Below are 27,861 nucleotides of genomic sequence, written 5' to 3' on the forward strand. Positions count from 1 at the left end.
GCAGTTTTGAAACTGCAAATGGAAAAAAAAATTAGAAAGAAAATGTAAATACATAATCAAAAAGAAATGGCTATGTGCAATATGTGTATTCACCTAAGGTTTTGACCAAAGACTGATCAAGTAGAGTCATGATCACAGGGGTGAAATGCAGGCCGGAACTTCACATTCCCCTGGAATTCAGGCTTCCTGGAGCCCATGAGGTGGGTGAACAACCCCTGCAGGGCACTCCCTCCAACTCCCTCCCATCAAATGGATTTCCACTCACAGCAAACCTAGAGGACAGTGTCCAACCGCCCTGTTGGTTTCTGAGACAAAATCTTTACAGGAGCAGAAAGTCTCTGGTTCAACTCTCTGATCTTGCAGTTAGCAGCCCAACGCTCCATGCGCCCAGCTACTGGGACCCCAAACTAGTACTGTGACACAGTCCTTAAACTTTAAACCAACTAATAACCAAAACAAACTCACTACCATCCAGTCGGTTCCAACTCACAGCACCTCCACAGGACAGGGCAGAACTGTCTCTGTGGGTTTCCACGGCTGTGACTCTTTACTGGGGTAGAAAGGCTCACCTTTCTGCAGCCAAGCAGCTAGTTTCTCAGACCTGGTTCTTGGCAGTCCAACGCGTCCTAACCACCAAGACACCAGGACGCCTTAACCAAACGACAGTTTAGCTCAGCGGCTCTCAACCTGTGGGCTGTGAATATCCTGCATATCAGATATTTGCATTATGATTCATAACAGTAGCAAAATTACAGTTAAGAAGTAGCAACGAAAATAATGTGATGGTTGGGGGGGTCAACACAACACGAGGAACTGTATGAAAGGGTCACGGCATTAGGAAGGCTGAGAACCACTGGCTTAGCTTCATTAGTAAGAAAAATGTCTGCCTCCAGCCTCGTCATCTCTTCGAGAGCTATCTCTAAGGCATCAAATTGGCAACAGCAACTAAAAAGGTGAGGTAGGAAGTTCCAGGGGCATTGAATTTATATTAAAAAGGTTGAAACAATGTAGGAAAAGGAGGGAGGAGTTGCCTAAGAGTAGAGCTCACGCCACTGAATTTTACATGGGAATTACTGAATGTTTTGCTGTATATATTTTTGACAATAAAATCAACAAAAGAAGTTCTTTTAATAAAAGAAGGATGAAGTAACACAGTAGATGCTGATATGAAAAGGATTCCAGGATGTGTCAGTAATAAAAATAAAATAAAAACACATAGACATTTATAATTTCTTGGAATAATTTTTTAAAATATCTGTATATAGAGATTTATGTCAACTGATTGATATTTGTTTGTATCATATATCCTCGAGTATCAGCCAACCTGAATATCAGCCAAGGCACCTAATTTTACTACAAAAACTGCATTGAAAATGTGCTGAAAAACTCGGCTTATACACGAGTATATACGGTATAGGCTTGTGTGTTTTGTGTGTGTTTGGGTGCGAAGTTCAAGATGAGAGTGGGCTGGAGGGACCTTTTTCTTTTCGTTCGGCAGTTTCCTGTGCGCCCTGGCTTTTCTAACTACATACATGGGCATTTTGGTTTTCAAAACTACGAGGGAGCATCCCAAAGTGCGTGGAAAAAGTCCTTTACCTTCTAATTCCATTTTTCCACTAGCTTTTCAAAGCCTTTTCATTTATCACTGCAAGTCTTCTGAAACAACTCACTATTGTTGCTCTTTGGTGTTTCTATTTTAAAAAGGCCTCATAAATACTGTCTTACAAAATAGCTGAACATTTTTGAGATTTCCAAGGTCCCGAAGGATGACAAACATGAGCGTAAGAAGCACTGTACTTCCAGGGAATAACTCAGATTTTCTGGGTAATATTCTCCCCACAACAAAATTCTACTCCTGTGGCTGCCAGAGGTCCTTCCTGAGCTCGGGTGGGGACACATCAGCTTGGCGCTGGTGATAGCTACACTCACCATGTCCACCCCACCTTGTCCACGGGAAATTTGGCATCAGTTATTCTGATTTCTGCCCTGCTCTGTGATAAGACAGCACAGGACAGGACCAAGCACGCGGTAACTGCTAGCGAGTTGATTTTGACTCACAGCCAAGCCTTTGTGTAAGAGTGTAGACGTGTCCCCCCCTGGGGTTTTCACAGCTGGCACCCTTTGAAGTACATGGCTAGGAATTGCTTCCAGACCACCTTGGGGCACTGGAACATCTAGTCAGCCAGGTTCTTTGACGGCTTTAGCACATCAGGGTCTACGCAGCAAAAGTTTTGTTTTTGTTTTTCTAAATGTACATCCACATGCCCTGGCGCCAACTCTTGAATCAGAATGGAGGGAAAATGTGCGGTGTGTCATGGCAGACCCTGCGGCAGAAGGTCCCGCGTGCTGTTGTGGAAATAGTTCCTAAAGCAAACGTAGAACGACTCTTCTGCTCTCTCCTCTCTTTCCAGAGTTACAGCTTCCAGTCAGTCCCTACGTGTGTCTGGATCGGCCTGCAGAGTTAAAACCGACACCTGCACATCACCTCTTCAAAACAGTGAGGTCAAAGGTGTGGAAAGCATCGGATCGGAGACATGAACCACCGTAAGCTCACCTTTTTGAAATGGTATATCCAACTCACAGCAACAACAACAAAAAGCACAGGACAAATCTAGGGAGTTTCACACATTTAAATGACTGACTTCTATTCCACAAATTGTCAGTGGTCCCTTTTAATAAAGAATGCCACCACCAATTTTCTTTTAAAGGAATTAAAATCTCTCCTTCCATAGAATAAACACGTGGGCAGATAGGAACACTTCTCTAGTAAGTTACACTGATGGAAATAGACTTTAAAACCTTGACAATAGGAAACGATAAAAATTTCGTTTCCATTTTATATTCAAATGGCATTGCCTTAGTCTATGAGTGTGGATAAATACATTTTTCCCTTAGCTATTATTATTTTTCATAGCTTTCAGCATCTGGGAAAGCCAGTCAGCTGTAGGGTACAAAGATATCCAAGCTACCTCCAGGGAAGATATTTTAGATTATACTTAAGCAAAATTGAAAAATGCAAAGATTTTCAGTCTCTCAAGCAAGACACACATGAATTCGCCTCATTTAATGCTATAATTATTAAGTGGTATTTCAGTAGTTAATAGTAGTTACTGGAAAAACCATAGGCACTTTAAGCTTACCCAAACTTTAAACATTAAAACAGCAGAATCTTTTTCTAGAAGAGCTTTGATACATATGGGATAGAGCATGTGGCAGGGAAGCAAATTATTAAGAATTTCTGTTATTTGTGATGAGAATATATTTTCTCATCACAAAATATTAAACAAGTGTTATCAAGTGTTATTTTATTTTGTACATTGAAGTGTTTCCCTAATAGTTCATTCCTTCCATTGACTCTTGAGGATCATGAAGGGTTTTTGTGTTTCTTGTTTTAATAAATCATTTTATTGGGGCTCTTTCATATATTATAACAATCATACATCCATTATATCAAGCAGACATGTACAAATGCTGCCATCAACAATTTCAAAACATTGTCTTTCTTCTTGAGCCCTTTGTTATTAACTCCTCTTTATTTCCTGCCTCGCCCACCTTGCCACCCTCATGAATCCTTAATATATTATATTTTGTTCTTATTATTTTTACATATCTTACTCTTCCAATGTAATCCCTACATCTACTATGCTAATGTTCATCCCCTTGAGGGGGGTTGGTCCACTGTCATTGTTATCTGTCCCCCCTCCCCTCTTCTCCCCCCATTCCTTCCCTTACCCTCCTGGAATCGTTACTCCATTACTGTTTCTGAGGGGTTTGTCTATCCTGAATTCCATATGCTGAAAGCTCATCTGTAACCTATGTATATACAACGGTCTAGCAGGATTTTCAAGCCGGGGCTAGGAGCGTAATAGTTGGGGGAGGAAGGATTAAGGAACGAGAGGAGCGTTGTGTGCTTTGTTGGGCTAAACTGTCTCTTGGATATATTTTCTCTTCCATGAGCCCCTCTGCATGGGAATGTCCTCTTGTCCACAGATGGGCTCTGGGTCACTCATGAAGGGTTTTAGGTTGACTTATAGGGCATGCAGTTTCCAATTTATGACGGAGTTCCATTTCAACAACTGAACCTCTTAAGAGAGTTCTGATATAAATCAAATACCCTTTTTTCTTCTTTCAAAAATGTTCAGGATCATTTCCTCTTATCAGTATCCACATGTACAACTGAGAATGGCTGTGTTATTATTACTCAGTGTCATTGTGTCAGTTCCCACATGGAGTGACACTGTGAACGACAGCAAGGAGCCCTGATCACGTAGTGGTTATGAGTTGGGCTATGATCCCCATGGTTAGCAGTTCAACACCAGCAGCAGCTCCTCCAGAGAATACTGGGCTTTCTATTCCTTTAAGCAGTTTGAAAGTCTCGAAAGCACAGGGGGCTGCTGCTGTGAGTCGGCATTGACTTGATGGCAGTAAGTTTGGCTCGGATGTACAGCAGGACAGAACATGCTTCATCCTGCGCCATCCTCACAACGGTTCCCGTCTGTAAGTCCACTGGTGCACCACTGTGTCAGTCCATTTCCCTGAGGGCCTCCCTCTTTTCACTGACCCTCTGCTTTCCCAGACAGGACAGCCTTCTCCAGGGACTGGTCTCTCCTGATCAAATGCCCAAAGTAGGTGAATCCCATTCAAGAATGGTGAGATCAGCAAATTACCCACTGCAACACTTCATATCAGTGCATGTTACTAAAGATAAGTGGGTTTGTAATGACCAAAATGCTAAATAAATAACCAAACCCAGATGGCATACATGTAATCTGTTAATTAGGGACTGCCTGTAGTAAGGAAAGCATTTTAGCATATTCTTAGTGACCAGTATACTTCCTAGACATGTGGCTATTTTTATGAGGAGGAAGCAAGAGAGCAAGTGCAGATGAGAGAAGAGGAGCACATAAGAAGGCTCTCACTGTTCCCCCAACCCCATCTTATGTCATTTTTGTTGTGACAGTACTATTAAGTGAGGTGATGTGCATCTTTAATCACTATTTAATTCTCCTCCCCTCCCCCCATCTTAAATCATTTGGTCACATCTGCCTTAGTGGAAATCTCTATCCAAGGAAACCTTTCCCGCTGCACCAATGCACCTGCTGTTGGTGTTGGTAACCTGCCTTAAAAGTCATTTAAGGAACAGCACATGCTCCAGGCGGAGAGTCAGCAAAGGGGCGGTGGATGCGCAAAGCCGCCCAGCGATACTCAGGTGACGTGTTGCTATTGTCAGCTACCATAGAATCGACTCCACCTCCGGTCATCCTTGAGTGCCAGGGTAGAACGATGCTGCCTGGAGTTTTCAAAACCATGATCTTTCAGGCAGACCACTAGGCCTGCCTCTGGAGGCACCTTGACTGTGTGGTTGACCTGCTCACCCAGTCTGGGAGTGGAGTATTCACTGCCAACACCACTGAGTGCTCCATACCAATGACATACTCAACCACGAACGAGGGAGTCTGAACTCTGTTACCTTTTCGTTCTTAGGAACGAAACGGCCATCAGGGCTCCACAAGCCACCATCTTTGGAGCTGAAGATCTCTCTGTGATTCTTAAGGCATATGTGTTGGTGACGTCCCTAACCCCTTTGCGTGCGTTCATTCATTCAACCGGCACAGTGTGGAGCCCACCGAAGAGGAAACGCTTCACGGTCAAGGTAAGGGCTTACCTGTCCAGGTAAGGGCGCAGCCAGATGAGCTGCCTTTCCCCTGCCTTCATGAGGGCCAATTCCCACTGAACAAAGACTGCATCTTTGTATTGCTACAGATGGAGAATTTCCTTTCATTGGAAACAGATGAATTCACCAGGGGTCACTGAGACATCTTTTCTTCCCTCAGCTCTTCGTTTTAGTTCCATTCTTTAGCCTGTTACCCAGCTACTTCTCAAGTGTGACTTTCCATTTATTCAAGAAATCTACAGTCACTGCCGCAAATGAAAACTTGAATTTGAACTAGGCCTTGTGCTTCCGTTTTCAGGATGTGTAATGCTTGTTTAATAACTAGTCAATATGGAATATTTGCTGCGTGAATACACAGAGCTATTTGGTGGGCCTAATATTAATTGTAATTAATTGTAAGCCATGACAATGAGAAGTATTTCCCAAAGTGGGCGATGCCCTTTCGAGGGCTGCAAAAGCAGATACCTACACTTTATTCTGGGACTGGGGTACAGGACAAATGTTTTTAATTGTCAAGGGGTGCTGGGTAATTTTGTTTATTTGTTCTTGTTTTTCTCTGAGAAAGGGGTGGTAGGCCAAATAAGTTTGGGATCCTATGCCATAGTGCAGCGGTTCTCAACCTGGGGGTTGTGACTCCTTTGGGGGTCGAACAACCCTTTCACAGGGGTCTCCCGATTCATAACAGTAGCAAAATTACAGTGATGAAGTAGCAACAAAAATAATTTTATGGTTGGGGTCACCACAACATAAGGAACTGTATGAAAGGGTTGTGGCATTAGGAAGGCTGAGAACCACTGCCACTGAGAACGATGAGAAAACTTTCAAGGAAGAGATGCTTAATATTCCCAAAAAAGTTCAGTTCTAAAAGGTAACTCAGGCTGCATGTTGGTCTGCTAATCGCATAGTCAGCAGTTTGAAACCACCAGCCGCTGTGCTAGAGAGAGATGAGGCTTTCAATTCTCTTAAAAAGTTAGTCTTGGAAATTCATACTGCAGGTCTATACGTTGTACAGGATCACTATGAGTCGGCACCAACTCCATGGCCATGAGCTTTTGACAACACGTCTGGCAGACAGAGGAATGTTTTCATCTGGAGATGAAATTTTACATTAGAAAAGAGGAAGTGAGAGAAATCTAAAAGGATGCACAGGGACTTCATATTTTCCAGGGATTAAAGTGACTATTTTGATTTCCCCCCACCCTCGCATTTTTCTTACAAAGGCTACAATTTAAGTTATGGAAAATCTTCCAACGTGGAAAACATTTTTTAAATGGTCCATTTAGGTATTGTTAGTTGTAAAACATACCAACATGATTTACAATATTGTACAAGTCCTGTAGCAAGTGGCGTAACTCAAAACTCACTGCTTTTGAATCAAAGTCTAATCTATCTAACCAATTAGAACTGCTTGTCTGGCACTTACGCTGGTGAGTTCAAACTGGTGACTTTGTGATTAACAGCCCAAACCAAACCAAACCCACTGCCATTGAGTTGATGCCGACTAACAGCGACCCTATGGGACAGGATAGAACGACCCCTGTGAGTGTCTGAGACTGCAACTCTTCACGTGAGTAGAAAGCAGCTGCTGGTTTCAAACCGCCGACCTCGCATATCACAGCCCAACTGTAACCACTGTGCCACCAGCACTCATTAGAAGGATTTTAAAGATGCAGAAAGCTGAACGCAATTCATTTTGTTTTTTGCTGGTAAATTATTTTATTTGAAAAAAATTTAATCATTTTATTGGGGCTCATACAACTCTTATCACAATCCATCCATCCATCGTGTCAAGCACATTTGTACATTCATTGCCCTCATCTTTCTCAAAACATTTGCTCTCCACTTAAGCCCTTTGTATCAGCTCTTTACTTTTTCCCCTCCCTCCCTGCTTCCCCCTCCTTCATGAAACCTTGATAATTTATAAATGATTATTATTTTGTCATGTCTTACGCTGTCCGATGTCTCCCTCCCTTCACCCACTTTTCTGTTGTCTGTCCCCCAGGGAGGAGGGTATACATAGATCCTTATAATCGGTTCCCCATTTCTACTCCACCCTGCCTCCACACTCCCCGATCTCCACTCTCAGCACTGGTCCTGAAGGGATCATCTGTCCTGGATTCCCTGTGTTTCCAGTTCCTATCTGTACCAGTGTACATCCTCTGGTCTAGCCAGATTTGTAAGGTAGAATTGGGATCATGATAGTGGGGGAAGGAAGCATTTAAGAATTCGAGGAAAGTTGTATGTTTCATCATTGCTACACCGACTAGCCTAGTCTCCCGGTGACCCTTTTTGATCCAGCTATTGTTTCTGTTATTGTTCCCATTCTCCCAGCATCACTGGCTAAAAACTCCCATCACCTCCCATAACCCTTTGCCACCTTTACTATCTAATGTGGTGTACATATGGAACTGCCCCTGAGCTCCCAGATCCATTCCAGTTGACTCACTTATGTGTATTGCCGTCGAAGGGTAAACATGTCTTAAAACTTGGAAGAGAATTTCCTTCTTTCTACTCTTTCTTTTCAAGATGAAGTTAACGGTATCATAGACATTTCTGTCATAAACATTTTGAGATAGCCCGTATATTTATATTTAAATCATATTGAAATTTCAAAATTAATTACATTGAATTTATATTTTGATATATGAAGAAGTACATATGATTAACCTTAATTCATTATTTTGGTTCTTCAATAAAGAGTTTCATATTGTTTTCCTCCAGAGTTATATATGTTCTTACCTAGCTAATATTTAGATATCAACATCTGTCATTTTATTAAGTATAGTTTGATTCTTATTTTTAATAAGTCCACATTACAGTTTGATTTTACTCAATCAGAGAAATGATATATATATATTTAAAGTTCACCTTGTATAGACAGACTTGTTCCAGATTTGGGTCATTGATAATTGGTTGGTTTTTCTCAGTACATAATCATTCCATCGGCAAATAGGGTCATGTTTAATGCCTTTCTTTCCGGGCCTCCTACAGTTTTCTTTCCATTTCCTTTATTAATGTTGACCCGAACCTCCGAGACTGTGAACGTTAGCTACAAAAGGCAGTGTTCTGGACAATATCAAATAGGGCAGTTATCCTTAGGACGACATGTTTATTTTCTCCCGTTGATTTCTTAAATTGAGTTTCAGTATAAACAAATAGCCTTCAGCTCTCTATCGGTTCCCCAAACTCCCTCCCCAGAAAGTGGATTTGTAATTCGGGGGGAAATTTGACCCTTTCCAGTTTCAGGTCTTTATTTTTTCCTCTGGGTGATGAATACATTTTACAAAGGAGCTTATCACCTATATTTCATCATCCTTCTGGATTTGTTCCTTTTATTTTATGAGTGTTTTCCGTTGGAGTCTTGTTAAGCAGAATTTTTGAGCCAGTATATACCTGCGACAATTTTATTGTGTCTTCACACTTCAGTGACAATTGGACTGAATATAAAAATCTAGATTCAAAGGTCTTTTCAACAGTCCTTAAAAAGAGATCATTCGATTGTCTCCTTGCACCCGGTGTTGTCCTTGAGACATCTGCTGCCACCCAATACTTGTGGCTCTCTGAGTCACCTGTGCTTTCTTCCAGGGGTGGGTTTTACTTTGCTTCTCGTGCTGGGTCCTTTATGGGTCCAATAAGCTGATGTCCTTTATCATTTATTCTGAGAAGTTAGATTCATTCTCAATTACTGCTTTCCACATCTTCTTTCCTACTTTATCGCATAGTCCAGATTTTGGCCGTTCGGTTTCCTGGCCAAGACTGTTATCTGCTTTCCGAGAGAGGCGGCATGAACCACCTGGATTCATGGACACAAGAGCAACCACACCATAGGAGGTCAAAGTTATACCTGATGATGCAGACAGAATTCAGAACACATGGGGGTATTAGCTTTCTACCTTCCATCGCAAGGCCTTTAAAACAATAGGTTCTATTTGTTATTTGCTAAATCACAGCACCACCCTCAACAACACTGCTGCCTCCTGATATTTTTAGATGTGAAAAATTACATAGAAACACTTCTCAGTGACAAGGTGGCGGACAGGACCAAAAACCAATGTAAAGACTAAACAATCAGCCTCAGAATTTTATGAAACACAGCTCTTGAGTTCCAAAAAGCATAGTGTGTGTGTGTCCTTGAGAGAGTGGGCACCGAGTCCTGACTTCAAAGGATAAATTACTTAGTTAAATCAGTAGTGATTTATGCACTGTGCAGCGAGGCAAGCCCACTAAACAGGTTATCAGTGGCCATTTATAGAACGTTCTGGCAGCTAAAGGAGGTATGAAGGCAATAACAGATATAACTATGAGCTCATTTATTTCCAATTAGATTTGCTGCTGAGATACCTTCTCTGATAAAGCATTAGAGGGAGTTGAAAAATACCAAGAAATGCAAATTTGAGAAATGACAGCCAACAGAAGCTTGGTAAACTATGCTCCCCCTCCTCCCCCCACAAAATCTCCTAGAGCATGAAAACAATTTTAAAACGTGCATTAGATGTTTCCAAAGGCAAAGGAGGTTTAAATTTAACGAGGGGGGGTGCTGGTGGAAAAATAGACGGAAAATGAATCGCAAATCCAGTATCTGCTTACGATAGCCTTTGGTCCCTCCTAAAGCGACGTCGATGTCACCCCAGTTAGAGTAGTTCCTTAGCGAATATAATAAATCCAATTTTAAACGGTGCTTACTCAAAACTTTCTCCCCCTAAAAGGCTTACAATTTAATTTTAATGCACTACAGTTACAGCAGCCCACGTGGCACATTGGGGAAGGACTCACCTCCTGATCCAAAGGTCAGCAGTTCAAACCCACCAGCAGCAGCAGCTCTGTGAGAGAAAGCTAAAACCGCCAATTTCACTGCAGCGTTGGCGAACTTGTGGGGCTGAAAATCGCAGCCAGCAATGAGTATGGCAATGGTACATCTAAGAATTCAAGGATAGCCACTCCCTTCCAACCACAACACCGAATCGAATAGATCCATGGCCGCCTCACAAACAGGTCAGAACAAACAGGTCAGATAGAAGAACTGTGAGACATGTATTTATATTTGGCGCTTAAAGTTAAAAAAATAACAAATCACTCCTTATCTTTTGCAAATCATCAAATAAGAAGCTATCCAACGGAGAGGAAGCCCTTACTTCTGTGACCTCTTGGTGATGCCTGTGGATTCTTCCTTCCAGGGACCACCGCTGGCTGCTTGGAGGACGAGGTTGGACAGGAGTGATCTGTGACTTCTATCAGGAAGGCTGTCAATAAGTCGGGCTTTCTTCGGCTGACACATAACCTAAACAGACTCAGTGCTTGATCCCCCCTATTCCAAGCTATTCAGTTTATCTGTTGATGTGCGTTCATAAAAAGCCAGAGGAAGATGTTCCCTGCATGTACTTAGCTCGCAGTAAAATGTCTCATAGATGGAGCTAAATCAAAGGTCCTTTCAATTATTTTTAAAACTTGGTGTACAAAGCATCTGTTTTATTTTTCATGACCCCAAGTCACTACTCGATTTGGCAAAAAAAACTGCCCAAAAAACGCACCAGAGAGACGTCTGAGTCTGCCTTTTGGGGCAAGGATGCTTGGTAAGAAATGCGAACACGGGATGTGGTCGCATTTTCCCAGTCACTGTCGGTGAGCAGCAGCGCCAGTGGAAACCCACGTTGCGGTGAGCTCACGGCCACCACGTGACTATAAATCCTCAGCTTTGATTGCGATGCAGGGGCAGGTCTGTCCCTGAGGCCAAGTCCTGCCAGCAAAAGTGCAGAGAGGAGGGGCAGCATGTTCAAAGGCAGGGACCGTGCTATTTCCAAGGTCCTTTTGTGAAGAAGGCGCGTGCCTTCTACTCAGTTTTGGAAATGGGACATCGGTGCCGGGCGGTCGTGAGCCTCCTTGCGCCTCAGTATTCATGTCGTGCCTTCGATCGTGTCAGAGGAGACAGCTCATATCTTCTCAGATTAAAAAGGAGCCTCATCTCTGGAAGCAGGTAGAAAGTTGCAGTGTTTCCAGCTTAGTAACTGTTCTTCTCCCGATCTTCCTTTCTTATGTTGAAAACTGCATGCTCGGGAACAGACGCCATTCCAGACTCTTCCACAGAGCATCTGGCCCTCTGATCGGCCTGGGAGGTTTCTGTCAGCCATAGAAAGAACTGACGAAAAGTCTCCTCTTGGCAGTTTGCGGAGAGTTGATAAAGTGCTCAACCTCTTTTTGCTTGGATTACATGGGGGAAAATGACACCATTTTGAAGCAAGATTTAAATTTTAAATAATTAAATAGGAACGATAGCTAGCCGGCCTATGATTAAATTATAAGTAAGTGAACTAAAGCTGATTTTCCCATGAAATAGTATATTGGCAAACCAATACTTATCACCCCTAATGGTATTAAACATTATTTCAAATATATATTTGTTCTCAGAAAGGCATGGTTGTATTCTGACTGTGCGTAATTTCAAAGGACATCAATTTAAAATAAATGCATTGTTGTTTTACATTTAACTCACTCATTCCTTCTGAGCTTGATAATTGGTCAGGTAATTTTTTACCTCAGAGGCTTCTCAGGTAATGTTGCACATTTCATGAATGCTTAGGATGACACCAGAATTGTCATGCTAAATTTGAAGGACAGTATCCATTCATCGTGGCCACCGTTGTTTATTCGTCAAAAAGCAGATGACACGTGACCTGAAGCTTCAAAAAAGGCAGGCCAGGCGTCAGTGTGTCCTGAGCGTCTCCTGGCTCCTGACCCACGCTGAGTGCTCCAACAGAGAAACTAGCATTTGCCAAAGAAGAACTCTACCCTCATGTTGGGCATCGAATGCCCATTTTTAATAGCAGCTTCCTTCACGCTGTCAGTTTGGGGAAATGCGACCGGAGAGCAGGTTCCATAAGTAAAGCTAAGTATGGTGAGCGGACCTCCACTCTTTGTTAATTCAGGCACGACTTTTCTGAACTAATGGTACTGAGCTGATGCATCTACCCAAATCCTGTATTAGCAGATGAGTGTGTGTGCTAGCCGGAATCCCTGGGTGGAGCCTAGGGGTTAGCCCTCTCCATTGGCAGTTTGAGTTTAGCTGGAGGCGCATTAAGCCAAAGGTGTGTGTGTGGGTGGGGGGGGGGGCATAACATTCGACTTCTGAAGCCACAGCCAAGGAAAAGCCCCTGGAGCTCTGGTCTGCTCTGACACATGTGGAGTCGCTGTGACTGGGAGTTGTCAGCACCGAACATAGTTGGTTGGTAGGTTGATTGTGGATTGAGAGCCCTTGGGGGATTGAACAACCCTTTCACAGGGGGTTGCCTAAGACCATCAGAAAACACACAAATATTTTACAATATATAATTACATATTATTTGTGATGAATCATTATGCTTTAACTATGTTCCATTGGTAATAATGAAAATACATCCTGCATATCAGATATTTACATGATGATTCATAACAGTAGCAAAATTATAGTTATGAAATAGCAATGAAAATAAATTTACGGTCACCACCACATGAGGAACTGCATTAGAGGGTCGCAGCATTAGGAAGGCTTTGAACCACTGATCTAACGTTATAGTGACAAGGTAAAGTGGAAGCTTAACTCTGCTGAATCAATTTGGTGATTAATGTTTTCTTTGCTATGAAAACAAAACAATGTAGCCCCCCAAAACAACCCCCAAACCCCAACCTCATTGCCATTGAGGAGATTCTGAGCAACATGGCAGAGTGGGACTGCAGGAAAGTGTGTCCAAGGTTGTACATCTTCGGGGAAGCAGACTATGACATCTTTCTTCTGCTGATTGACTGGAGGGCTCAAACTGCCAATCTTCCCTCTGCGGCCAAGAACTTTACTACCCCAGCCCAGGGCTTTTATGATATACTTCCGCAGTCCCTTCCTCCTCCCCGTGTGTTCCAAACCAGCCTCTCCCTGCAGCCGTCTAGCACATGTGTGAGTAAGGACGAGGCAGGGATGCGCCATTTCTCAAACTGAGGGCTGGGCGTCAGTGGCTCAGGACTCATAAAACCATCATGCCAAGCCCACTGCTGTAGGATAGCCATTCGACTGGGTAGAACGTGAGCCATGTCAGAAGCAGGGACAGAGAATCTCACCACTGGCAAAAAAGACGAGTGATGTGTGAAGGCCATCTAAGATCCTCGCATGGAAATGAGGCCGCAGAGGAGCAGAGCTGAGACCAGGAGGCAGAGTGGCAGCAAGATGATTTTATGGAATTAATCATGATCTAGACAGCAAGCTGCAAATGCAACTGTGTCTTCTGAGGGACTCTGGCGGACCAGTTACATTCAAGACAGAGAGGTCACCTCAGAAGGCCACAGAGATTGATTTGGGGGACCCCCAAAGGGTTATCTTGATGGCTTTTCTTGAAGGGTCTGGGACAATCATGGGGCATATTAGGGAAAGGTTTTCAGGACATTGAGAACTGCACTGGTGAGAAAGAGGTCAGGCAAGTTACACGAAGGGACTTTTTCCATTCTAGCGATGCACTTGCCCTTCTGTGAGGGAAACAAGGCCTGTGGGAGGAGCATCTCACTGGGAAATCTTACTCTGTCCACTTCACAGCCTGGTGCTGCACCTTCAGCGTCCCTTTCCTTCCTTGAATCAAAGCCTTCTTCAAGGGAACATGGACTTATATCCTTCCAGGACGACCATGCTGCCCTTTGGCATGGTGTGAACCAAAGAGGGCGGGGCGCTCAGCTAAAGGCTGGGGAGGCAGACTCAGCACCGTCAGAGGTACCTGAGTCTGGATCTCAAGTCTAGTTGAAGGCTATATCCAAAGCCAAGGCTTGACGTTTCCCTTTTTCTGCTTAAGAAAAGTGCCTGTCATTTTGTAGCAATCCTTCTTGACTTGTCTCTACTCTGCAGAGAAGAGAGAAAGGGCCTCAGGGACTCCACTCCTCAGATGGCTGAAAAGAATAATTAGTAATAAAAATAACCCCTTCTTCCAAGCGATATGTGAAAGCAAAGGAAACACAGCGGGGACAGTGGCACTAAGTGCCTCTCCAAATTAATTACTTTAATGCTTAATTTCATTTCAGACCACACCAGTGGGGGGGGGGGGGGCGGCGCGGGAAGCAAATGATATTTACTTTTACTTTGGTTGTAGAAACAATATTTTCTCACGAGTACATTTTGGAGCTTGTTACGTGCTCATCATTTCTAACATTTCTTTTGTGAGTTCCTCAATTCTTTCTCTCAGTGGCTGTGACAAATTCCAAATATAAAATATCCCCAAAGGTGCCAACTACGTAAAACTGATTTGTCTGCTAAAAGAAGACAGGCTTTATTTAACTCCCTTCGGGAGGATACATAACTTAAATTTGTCTTATGTGAAATATGCGTTGTAAGTTTAAAATGAAATACAGCCCCCACCCCCCATGACAAATATCGTTTGAAATTTAGAAGAAATAAGAATCTTTTGTAGCGGAGGAAACCTGTGGATTTGCATTGGAACTAACAAATTACTGTACTGCCCCCAAGTGGCAATGTTTGGATATTGCATGGTTAGCTGAGCCAGGCCGTGAAAAGACTAAAGAAGCTGAAAATGCTTAGAGAGCAAATCTTTGACCTTTTGTTGAATTGTGCATGGTTATTTGAAAAAATATATATAATGTGTCAATCCATGCTTGTAACTGAAAGGTTACATTGGTGTTCAGAGACTTGAAGGAGGGTAATTCTTGAGGGCAATGTCATTGCCCCGGCTAGCCACTTATTTGGACTGATCAATACTGGACAGACATTGGACAACGTTGGTTAATTTGGGGGATTTTGTTTTTCATATACACAGATTTTTGTCATACGTATTTTTCTTATTCCTGCAATTTCAGCACTAGTGTTATAAACTCCGCATTTGAGAATGCATTGCTTTTATCCCTGCATCTTTGTGTCTACCAATCTGTAATTGTTTTCAGTCTGAGCCCCAAATCTTCTCACAGCCTAACTTCCTCTGAATCATGTAATCGATCTAATGTTGTGATATGGGACTGAAAGCTCACCCTGCATGTCTTTGAGTGCTGCCAAGGCCGGCCACGAAGGACTCTTTCTCTGGATCCCACACGTGTTGACAGGGCTGCAGTCACTGCCCACGGCAGCGCAGAGACACGTCTCATCATCTGGGTTGGGATTATCCCTGTGGAGCATCTGTACACAAACCAGCCATTCTGACTTTGTCATGGCGGGGGGGGGGGGGGCGGGGAACCTCATTGATGACTACTGATCCATGCACCTCGATCTAACTTCTCTGTCTCAAAGAAACTTGTACCTCCAGACACTACCTTATGAAACCAGGTGTGGAAAGATCAAAGAAACAGGCCTTTGCAATTTTCACATGAGAGAGGACACTCTTGCGACCCTGGTAGAGGTAACTGCACCCATAAACTGAGAAGCTGGGCTACAGGAAGAAGAATGTGTCCTTGGGACTGGGGAAGGCTCCGGTGGTGGGCGGAGGACCCCACCCTGCCGTTGCAAATGAAGACTACTGGAAGCTCTTCCTGGGGAAGGTAGAAGACCAGTCTTCTGTGTCAGGACCACCCTCGCCATCAAGAATATGAGAATCTTCACAACTCGACTGGTAGCCAACACCCTGGTCCATAGGGAAGAGCATTGAAACCGTCCAGGATTTCTATCTCCTTGGTTCAACAACCAACCTGCATGGAGGAGGTGGGCAAGGCATCGGGAAACATATGAGATTGGACAGGTCTGCTGAAAGGACGTATGTAAAGTTCTTTTTAAAAAAAATCAAAGATGACTAAGCTTCATGGGTGTCTGAGAACTTGATAATGGGAAAAGAAGACAGATGATGAACAGAAGCCTTTGAATTGTGGTGTCGACAATGAATGTTGAATCTACCACAGGCTGCCAGGAGAATCTGCAGGGCAGGTTTTAGAGGAGAGGCAACTGGAACATGAGCAGAGAGGATGGCGAGGCTTCGTCCTACACGTGTTGGACACAGTCGGAGGAAAGAGGAGTCAGTAGAAAATGGTACACTGTTCGGTAAAGTGTGACTCGGAGCTGACTTGCCAGCCACCGCCACCAACAATGTTGTGTCTTGTGCCTCACCCTTTAAGCCAGCGACCACATAGCTGGTCTCTAGTACTCCAGAAACCACCCGTTACGAAATAACCACAACAAAAGAAACAAATAATAATTCCCAACTGATGCTTGGGGTCCCACTAGAAGTCATTTCAAGGGCTAGTTGGACAGTGTGAGAATGTTTCCCATGTGCTTGATGACCCAGAGCTCCGTGGGGAATATGTATTCACATCACAGAGGGTGAAATCACCGCTCTAAGCCCAGAAGTCATCAGCAAAAAGCATGAGGCTAAGGGGATATATTTCATTTTCGGGCTTTTAAAGAATGACTGTGAAAGTGAAAAGAAATGTGGTTTAAAAATAGGACTTAGGCAGTGACGACATCCTCTCAAGCTGAGTAATAAATGCTGATTGCATCTTTAAACAAGAGAGTGTCAGTGCCTAGCGGTGATCTACAGAGTAGCATCGTACACGGATCCACATGCTAAAAGAGAAGAAATGCCAAGGCCCTGACCTGTGGTAAAGATGTGGGAATGGAAAATCCTTGAGCCAACTGTGTGACTTTTGGTTTTCCCCAATCTGAAAAATAGAAATAGTTTTCCTAAATATTAACTGAGTTCTTTCCATTCTTCTACAAGAAATCACTTGGAATCTGTCACATGCAGACAGAGTGGTGTTGTTGCTGTTGTTGTTATTGTTGTGTGTTGTTGAGTCAGTTGCAAACATCTGTCTGGTATCTTCTGATTTCAACCAAGATCTGTCTGATAGCAGAGTCAGGTGTCAGATGATTCCAATTCATGGCAACCCTGTAGGACAGGGTAGAACTTCCCCTGTGGGTTTCGGAGACTGTAATTATTTATGGGTGTACAAAACCTTGTCTTTCTCCCAAGGAGCTGCTCATAGTTTTGAACTACTGACTTTGGGGATCACAGCCCAGCAAGTACCCACTACACCACCATGGCTCGGCAGAGGTAATACCGCCCTGGCCATTTCAAACTTCTTGCTTCCAGACTTGAGAGAACAAGTTTTTGTTGCGTTAGCCACCAAGGTGAAAGACAAGGCTGTTCACGTTGGAGGAATTCACCTTATGGATAGCATGGAAACCTTGTCGGACACTGTGCTGGGCTCTCATGATACAGGAATGAACCAAACACTAGCCTCCCAGTTTGTTGTTCTGCGGTGGTTTGCATGTTGCGAGGATGCTAGAAGCTAGGCTACCTGTATCTCAATTACCAGTGAGGCCATGCATGGTGGACAGGTCTCAGTCCGCCAGAGATGGATCTCAGCTTCCAGAGATCATCCAGTAAGCCAGCCCGAGTTCCTTCCTATGGTGGCAGAGTCAGGGTCTCCAAGAATACCACTACTGTCCCTGCCCTGGAGTCAATTCCAACTTCTCCTGACCCTCGAGGACCAAGGAGAACTCTTTCCTGGCGTTTCTGGGATGGTACATCTTTAGAGCAAGTCTCTCTTTATGCTCAAATGCTTTCCAAGTTTGTAGTTGTGTAACCTGTTGAATGGCAACTGGGGGGAGATACGAGGGGGAACCCCCGCAAACCTGAAAGAGTGGAGCTTTGGTGGTACACATATTTTCCTGCTAGGCAGGCATTGAGCAACTCTCTCTGAGTTGGTGCACCCAGTGGCATTGCCTGGGAAGGTTCTCTCTGATCACAGATTTTTTTTCTCCATAAAAAGTTTCAGTCAAATCGCATTAAAAAATTTTGTATTGGGGGCTCTTACATCTCTTATCACAATCCATACATTCCTCCAAGGTGTCAAGCACATTTGCACACATGCTGCCCTCATCATTTTCAAAGCATTCTCTTCCCACTTGAGCCCCTGATATCAGATCCCCATTTCCTCCCTCTGCCTCCCCACCTCGTCCTCCCTCATGAACACTTGATAACTTATAGATTATTTTTTCCATATCTTGCATTGTCCTCTATCACCCCTCACCCACTTTTCCATTATTTGTCCTCCCTGGGAGGGGATTCTAAAATTGATCCTTGTGATAGATCCCCTCTTTCTCCTCCCACCCTCCCCTAATCCTCCTGGTATCTCTACTCTTCTTGTTGGCCCTGAGGGGCTTATCTATCTTGGATTCCCTGTGTCAAACCTCATTTTTTGTGATGGTTGATACAAGAGAATAGTGTGCAGATGTGAAAAATTTTTTTCCTACTTGGGAAAATGCTGCAGAAACTGTTATGATGTTGAACACAGCTTACAAAGGCAGTACTATGGGAAAAACTCAAGAGTATGAGTGGTTTTCTCATTTCAAAAAAAGGTGAAATGTCGATTGATAATCAACCTCATTCTGGATTACTATCAACTCCCCAGACAGATGAAAATGTTGACTAGTAGTGCATTTGGAGTTCATTCCACCAGGTCAGAGGGTGAATCAAGCTAAGGCCTGATTTGGAGCAGAGGGGGGGCTGGTTTTGCCACCATGACGGTGCACCTGCTCACGCAGCCATCTCAGTGTGCCAGTTTTGGGCAAACAACAAGAGCATGCCACTCTTGTCCCATGCACCTTATTCACTTGACCTTGCTCCATGCAACTTCTTTGTGTTTCTGAGAATGAAGAGGAACATGAAAGGACAGCATGTTGACAACAAAGAAGAGGAGAAGATTAAAAAAAAAACAAAAACCAAGGGAGGTGCTGTCTGCCCTCCAAACAGAGGGAGTTTGAAAAATGTTTCCAAGAATGGAACCGCGTATTTGGCAAATGCATTATGTGTAATGGATAGTACTCTGAAGGTGATAAGGTTGTTTTGTTTTTTAATTAATGTATAGCTTTGAAAAAAAATTTTTGTTTTGGGGGGGTGGTTACTCCCTCATATAGCTGCCTCCTAACCCATCACTTGTGAGTGTGAGTTTGTTTGGGGGTGGAAAAGAAGTCTTTGCAGATGTGTGGTAATTAAGAATCTCGAAACGTTATCATTCTGTATGAGAACTAAAAAAATTCCAAACTCACTGCTATCAGGTTGATTCCTACTCATAGAGACCTTTCTTTAATCTCTTTTTTTCTTTTTTAAAATAAAGGGGCAATCCACCTGGATTGAGCCCTGGATGTGATAGATTGGCACAGTGTTTGTCGAAATGGGCTCAGTCCTAGGACCAGCTCTGAGGATGGCCCAGGGCCAGGAGGCTTCATTCTTTTGTACACAGGGTGACTCTGAGTCTGAACCAACCAGACAGAAACTAACAACAACCATATCAGTTTGATTAGGACCTTAGGACTCAGATCTCCACCGAATAGGCGGTCTCTTAGCCATCACTTGGAAACTTGCTTTGCTAAGCTGAGCGATGCTCCGCGTTCCCTGCGGGAAGCCCGTGCGCTCATGCCGAGCCCGGGCACCCGGCCGTCAGTGGAGTTGTGTGCTTATCCGCTCCTGCATATGCACAGGTGAGCAGAAGTGTAAAAAGAGACGGGCTCGTCTTTACCAAAGCAAGGCTATTTATGGATATCGAACAATGACTGTAAAACATTGCAGGAAAATTAATTGGAATAACAATTATTATTTATTAATCGGAGGGGAAAGCCTCAGGTTTCTTCGCAAGCGCCTTCTAATGCTTGCTCTCTTTGCAGTTCTAAGGAGCCTGCTGGCATAGTGGTTATGCGTTGGGCTGCAGTCTGCGTGGACCACAGTCTGAAACCACCAGCAGCTCCTTGGGAGAAAGACGGGGTTTTCTCCTCCTGTAAATAGTTACCGTCTTAGAAACCCACAGGGGTCGCTGTGAGTCAGCATTGTCTCTGGACAGTCAGTTTGGCTTTGGAGTTTGCCCTTATGGGTAGGGTGATGTCAATTGAGATGTCTCTTTCATTGAGAAGACGACTTTAATTTCTAGTGTATACGAGTACCAGCCTCTTCTTCACAGAAAGAGCTTGCTGTTCCTGTTGCTGTTCCTGTTGGCAAAGATTTGCACAACGCCTCAGGAATCTTGGCATCAAGGTGGTTACGCCCGAAGCTGCTAATGGAATGTCAGTAGTCCGAAACCAGCAGCCTTTCTACAGGAGAAAGATGGGGCTTTCTACTCATTCAAAGACGGACAATGGGTTGGAATCTACTTGAGTGCAGGATTTCAGGAACCAAGAACGCGCTTCTCCCTTGTCATACAGGGTCATCCTGGGTTGGCATCCACCCAGTGGCAGTGTTTTTGTTTTGTTTTGTTTTGATAAGGAGCCTTCCTGGCGCAGTGGGTAAGGGTTGGGCCACTGACGGCAAGGGTGGGGATTGGAGGCCAGCAGCTACTCTTCATGAGTAGACTGGGAGGGGGGGGGTTGCCCACAAAGACGACAATGTCAGACACCAACTGAGGTGGCCCCACTGTGTCCTATAGAGTCACTCTGAGTCAGTGTCAACTCACGGCACACAAGACAAGAGCAGTCGCGTTCTATCTGACTCGCACTGCCACGGAGCTGAGTCCCACTTCAACAGCTCTGGAAGACAGTAGAACTGCTCCTGTAGGCTTCCAGGACTGTCCGTCTTTATGGGAGTAGAAAGCCTCATCTTTCTCCTGTGGCTTGCCTGCTGTTTTTGAACTGCCGACCTTGAGGTTAGCAGCCCAATTTGCAACCCACTACAACCCATTACACTATTGTAATACTGAAAAGCTCACTTAACAAGCCCCACGTCAAAGAATGAATTTTACTTAAACACTGGGAAGGACTGCTGTAGAACTGATGTGTGAGGGGAGTAACAAGCCTACTATATACTATACTCATGGGACTTAATGCCACAGGCACTTATAGAGTTAGAGCTAACTGGTCTACCGAGGTCTTTATGGCCCAGCCAGAACCCATCATCTTTATTCCGAATACATTTCCTTTTCTTTTGACCCTGAAACGTAATAAAGGCCTACAATACTCATTGCCGTGGCCTCACTGCTGACTCTGACCCTCTGCGGCTTCTGAAACGGCAACTGTCCATGGGAGGAGAAAGACCAGTCGATCTCCCAAGAGCTGCTGGTGGTTTCGAACTGCTGGCCATGTGAATCACAGCCCAACTTGTCACCACTATACCTCTAGGGCTCCATAGAGATTGTGTATAAAAATACCCAGAATACAAATTTAAAATATTTTCATTTTTACTTTATTACTTATTTGAGAGTACTTATACAGGCCATCAGGAGTTATGAAAGTCCTTAGTTATGAACCAGCTCTCATTAAAGATGAGAAACGGCTGCTACTTTGATGCTATGCATTAAAACATTACTACTATTACTGTATTATTATGTTAAATATATTTAGTTTATTTTGAGGTATTTCTCTAATGTTTTTATACACAACACAGTGCATTGTATATACTAAGAAAGCAGTTAATTAACTGCTAATTGATATGACCCATATCTAACTGATCCAGATTCTGGATACACTGGACTTACAGGCCCATTTAGGAACGAAACTCGCTTATAATCAAAGACAACCTGATAGACAAAATAGGTAGCTTTCTTCCAACATATCTCTGTTTGTAACAACTTGGATCTGCCTGTTACACGTCTTATCTCTTGGAAATATGATCAGCTTTGATGTCGTTTTTATTCTCCCAAGAATCTGAGGATGCAACATGTCTTCTAGGGTCAGATTGGCGGTTTAGAGACTGCTTGCGTTCTCTAATGGAAGTCGTTGTAAGCTGTGAGAACCACGACAGGCAAACAAAGTCAGTGAGCTCGCCATGGATGTACTGAACCAATGAGAAAATGCTTTGCCCTCTTAGCTTTTGCTCTGTACTGGTAAATCTCTCAGCTCCTTTATACTGACATTCCAGAAGGGACAAAAAGATAACCTACCAGTTTTCCTATCGGGAAGGTTGACTGTAACACAATCACAGTTCTTCCATTCCAAGTAAATCATGACATTGCTATTCTCTTCAGAACCTTTTGGATCACATCTGATCAATGCTCTGGAATACAGGCAGTGTGTGTCGGTGGGGGGTAGAGGGGAGGCATCTTTTTTTTTTTTTAATTTCAGCTCTGAGATTGATGAACCCAGAGAGTCGATATTCTGCATTTCCAAGTTCAATGTGTACTTGAAAGCTCAGATTGATTAAGGAGTTCAAATGAATAAAATGATTCATGTCATTGGAAGCACAAAACTTATTTAGATAAGTGGAGTATTTTATTTAACCCCAGAGAATGAGTAAAAAGTGTTCCAACTAAGGTTTGGCCACAGCCAATTAATTCACTTTTTTTGTGGTTTACCCTGACGCAAGTTGTTTTTTTCACAAGCGAAAATAAATGATGAGAATATTTATGTCTTTAAATAATTTGATTTAACACATTTATTCTTGATCTAGGCAATTTGACTTAAGTTACAAGAAATAATCTTCATTTTCCCAAAGAGTCATTAAGCTACTCACGGTGCTGAATTGGTATTTTAGACGGGAGCGTGTGGACGCACTCACTTGAGAATCATCCCAGTTTCAAGCACATTTTCCGTGAAAGCAAAAACACAGATGATTACTTTTCTTCCACTGTCCATCCCATTCCTCAGTTTAGAGCAGCCACGGGCACAAAGAGAGACAGAATGCCAGGCCATTACTGCCAAATAGGTGGGGTTAATGCTCATCTTGGTACGCTCTGGTTAGGGCACCTTAGTTACTTGCATTCTTAAAGGCGCAGCTGCTTCGTCAGCTTACAGCGGATAGTGAGTTTGAGTACCAACCAGACGTGCTATAGCAGTGGACAAAACAACACATGGGTCCAGCTTGGCATTGTGATTAAATAGGTCATAGGACTATAGTGAGATAGCAACATGTGCACAAAGTTGAAAATTAACATCGGTACCAGGTTTGCAATTTGGTCATTTTTCTCCTTTCCTGATAAATCTATTTTTTTCCTTTAAAATAGTATCTGACTTTTTAAAACCATGGTCCTTGGAAGCACAGAGAAACATTCTGGGCTCCAGAATGCACCCAGCCCTTCTTGCCCTGTCGCTCGGAGATGCGGCAGCTGGTTCTTCTGGACCCGCTCCCCCCAGTGCTGCGCTCCCAGAGCTGAAGCCACACGTGTCTGTGTCTGGGGTCCCTGAAGACCCTCCATGCGGCTGAGGGACACATGAGGATTTTCAAGAGAACAGTGTCCAGAACTTGAGCTTTCATGGGTCTGTTGTTAGTTGTTGTTAAGCTTGTCCCCAACTCTTGGCAAACGCACGTAGACAGGAAGGAAGCGCTAACCAGTCAGGCGCGTTCCGCTGGTGAGGAATCAGACTGGCTTGATCCCCAGGGTTTCCATATGATATTCGGACGTCGATGGCCACGCCTTTCTTCCAAGTCTGTCTTTGTCTGGAAACTCTCCTGGAAGTCATGGATTCAGCATAGTGACTACACACACGCTTCCCCTCACAGACAGGCAGTGGCTATGACTGGGGTGAATTTGCTAGGAATGGACCTAGGTCTCCTACGTGGAGGCTAGAATTCTCATTCTGAATCACCGCCGCCCTCTCACATATCTGCTTCCTTAAGACACATCTTCCCAAGAAGACACTTTGATGCCGGCTTTTCTTTCCCATTCTTCTCACAGACTTGCTTTTTGAAATCGATGTTTCACTCCTAGTATTATTAGGATGTTTGCCACAGGGTAAAAAAATATATATAGAGAGAGATTTAACTGCAGTTACTAATGACCAAGTAACAAACCCTTTGCTGCTCAGTTCTTTGCTTTTTTATTAAAATCAAATTCTGCATGATACATCACTAGGCTATTTCTTTCTTTAATATACCTTGGAAGGAGTTCTAAGATTTGAGTCGTGTTGTCGAATGAAAGCTTTTCCATCCACATCATTGAATCTATATGAACAAGTTTTCCCAGTGTGTACATTTAAAATTCTCACTTTATGCGAATTCAATATGAATATGAAAATTCTCATCCTGAAAAAAGTAATAATATCCTCTCAATGAATATGAACTAATCAAAAAAAGGAGCCATGTCCATTTCAGAAGTGTATATTTCTACTACAATTTTTAGTTTTGGTTTATTGAATAATATGTGTGATATATTTGTGTTATTCAGACCAATGATGACCTAAAAATAGTTATAATGGTAGCTCTCTCAGAGAACTCTTTAAAAAAACACCTAGAGTATCATAGTCTCTAAAAGTTAAAAAACATTTAAAGCAACACCAACTCCACTGCTGTCCTATGGATTCTGACTCATAGTGATCCTACAGGACAAGGTATAACTGTTTGGGTTTCCAAGACTATAACTTTCTTGTTAGGAGTAGAAAGCCTCATCTTTCTCCCTTGGAGCACCTGGTGGTTTCGAACTGCTAACTTTGGGGTTAGCAGCCCAAAATATAACCCACCGCAGCACCAGGCCTCCCCTGATGCTTTTAACCCTTTAAATTTTCAAGAATTTATAAATTATAGATCTATAAGGCAACCAAAAAAGGGACTTATATATAAAATATATGACAATGGGAGAAAATTCTCTGGTATTTAGATCCCAATCATGGCATTTTAAAGCATGCTCCAAAAGAGAGACGGGCTACACAGCGTATCTCTTGAATAAAAGTGAGAGGGCGAGTGAGATTCTTGTTCCACCTGATGAAGACTCCTGTAACAATATTAAGAACAATAGACCTACCTGCCACCTATATTTAAAATGGGTAGATCTGAATGCATCCTGTTCTCCTTTTAATGTGGAGAAAAAAGATACTATCTTGGACTTCAGATATTAAATTGAACAGCCTGTGGATAAAATTGAGTCTGAGCTTATTTGTGCTATGCTGTTTTAAGCATGGAATAGAACCTGGGGGGAAAAAAACTAGATTTTGTCTTACATCATTTGGATTATTCCTTCACCATTCCAGTGTGCATTGTTTTCCGTTCTAAAACAGAAGACGAGAAAGCACGCGGAAAACAGAGCGCTTCAAGAAAGGGAGGGATGAAGAGGCAATGGCATGGGGAGAGAAGTCTTCCACGGGGGGGCGGGGGGGCTAGGAATGAGGATGGAGCTTTGCTTTGGTGGGTTTTTTGGGTAAACTTGCTAACCATTAAAGAAATACCGTCTTGGGCTTTAGTGTCAGCATATAAGCAAATGGTGAAAGGTGATTATTAGAGAGAATGAGACTGTGGACGGTACAATAGTCTTCTTAGTCTTGGAAGAGGAAACTGCCTCTCCTCCACAATGGCATTGAGAGAAACTCTGCCAAACTTTCATAAGGCACAATGATATTAAATACAACCCAAAGTTTAAGATGTGATGTATGGGTATTCTGCTAAAGTTTCCCAGTGAGTTAAGAACTACTTAAAAAAATAGAAACACTAATATTGGTTAATCTTTCATTCTTTTTCTAACCCTTAGATTAAATTTCCTTATCTCAGAAACCCCCTTGAACAGTTGTAAGCTTCTATTTTTCAAAGCTCTTATTACAAATCACCAGAAAAAAAAATCACATATCCTCTCTCTTTACTAAGATAGAAGCAAAAGATAAACATGCTATCCCAAAAAGAAGAACCATGCTACCCAGAAGCTACAGAAGTAATTTCTCTTATCAATGGTTTCACTATGTTTGGGATTATTGTTTTTTCCTGTGACCTCACTAAGAAAAAGAAAAAGAAAAATGTTCGCATAAAGTCGATTCCAACACACGGCAACCTCAAGTGTGTTTTCAATGGCTTATTTTAGGGAACAAGATTTCCAAGTCATTATTCCTAAACACCCCTGGGTAGATTTGAACCTCCAACCTTTCAGTAGCAGCCAAACTCATGTACTGGTTGCACTACCCAGGGCTCCTCTGTAAGGTTGAGCTTTAGGTGGTGTATTCACTCATACTCACCTGTGTACTGCTGTTGTTCAGTGCCTTCCAATTGGTTCCGATGCTGAGCAACCCATGTACAACAGAATGAAACCCTGCCCTGTCCTGTGGGCGCCTCAGGATTGTTCTCGTGCTCGGAGCCATAGAGGCAGCCATGGTGTCAATCTGTCTTGTGGAAGGTCTTCCTTTTGTTGCTACCCTGCTACTTTACCAAGTATGTGGTCCTTTCTCCAAGGGTTGGTCTCTCCCAGCAACAGGTCCAAAGGGCTGCTGATGCAAAGATGAAATGGCCTTCTTCCTGCTTTAGAGGAGCTAACACGCTCGCTCATGGTCAGAGCAAACGAGCAAGTCACAGAGGCTAACACAGAACAAGCCCAGTGGACACTAAGAGAGATTTTCTCAGAGTCTTAGTAAAAGACACAGTGAGTGAGGCTGAACCCAGAACTCAGCACCGGAGGCCCTATAAGGGGGATGTGTGCTGTGTTTGTAGTGTTTGCTGCTGCTTGGTGCCACCCAGTCAGTTCCGACGTGTTGGGACCCCGTGCACCACAGAAGAAATCCCTGCGCCAGCCTGCCCCATCCTCCCAATGGTTCCTGTGCCTGAGCCCACTGTTGCAGCCACTGTGTCAATCCATCTCTTTGTGGGCCTTCCTTTCTCTTGCTTCCCCTCTACTGTGCCACGCATGATGTCCTTCTACAGGGACTGGTCTCTCCTGTGATGGGTGCAAAGTATGCAAGGCCAAGTCTCAGCATCCTTGCCTCTATGGCGCACTCCGGCTCTACTTCTGCCAAGAAAAGTTTGTCTGTCCTTTTGGTGGTCCATGGTTCTTTCAATATTCTTCTCCAGCACCATGTATGCAGCAATTCTTTGGTCTTCCTTATTCATTGTTCTCTTGCTTGGATAATTTGCTCAGCATACAGATTGAATAAGCATGAGAGAATACAACCCTGATACACTCCACCTGATTTTACACTAAGCAGTAACCCCTGAGTTTGTTTGTACATTTGCTCTTGGTCTGTGGGCAGGTTCCACATGAGCACAAGGAAGTGTCTGGCATTCCCATTCTTTGCAGTGTTATGTGCACACACTGTCAAATTCCTTTGTGTGGTCAATAAAACACAGATCAATACCTTCTGGTATTCTTTGCTTAGGCCCTCCGACTTACCTAACTTGAAAGGACTGACTAGAAGCCGTGCAATGGAGAGAAAGCTGCTCTCTCCTTGGAATTGGAGTTTGTAGCTTGAATGCTTTACTGCAGCAGAAGAAGCACTTGGTCGGGTATTGGATTTAGAAATCTCCTGACTGAAAAGCACTTTTTACACTTGGATGGCTTTTGATTAGTCTTAATGTCCAATCATTTCAGATTTAGTATTGTCTAATGAGATCATGGACCACGGTTCTCTCCGACTACATCTG

The 27,861-nt window shown here is 43.4% G+C and overlaps 1 protein-coding gene across 3 annotated transcripts in view; it reads left to right on the forward strand.

The window, feature by feature from the left end:
- Window positions 1-27,861, forward strand: part of CPED1 (cadherin like and PC-esterase domain containing 1) — a 325,775-nt gene that overhangs the window by 123,385 nt on the left and 174,529 nt on the right. For all 3 annotated transcript variants that reach the window (XM_075558608.1, XM_075558609.1, XM_075558610.1), the window contains 2 exons: window positions 2,412-2,544; window positions 5,485-5,653. In XM_075558608.1, coding sequence (XP_075414723.1) covers window positions 2,412-2,544; window positions 5,485-5,653 — 302 coding nt within the window. The remainder of the gene's footprint in view (window positions 1-2,411; window positions 2,545-5,484; window positions 5,654-27,861) is intronic.

The sequence above is a fragment of the Tenrec ecaudatus genome, chromosome 9, assembly GCF_050624435.1.
Source record: "Tenrec ecaudatus isolate mTenEca1 chromosome 9, mTenEca1.hap1, whole genome shotgun sequence".
Classification (NCBI taxonomy): domain Eukaryota; kingdom Metazoa; phylum Chordata; class Mammalia; order Afrosoricida; family Tenrecidae; genus Tenrec; species Tenrec ecaudatus.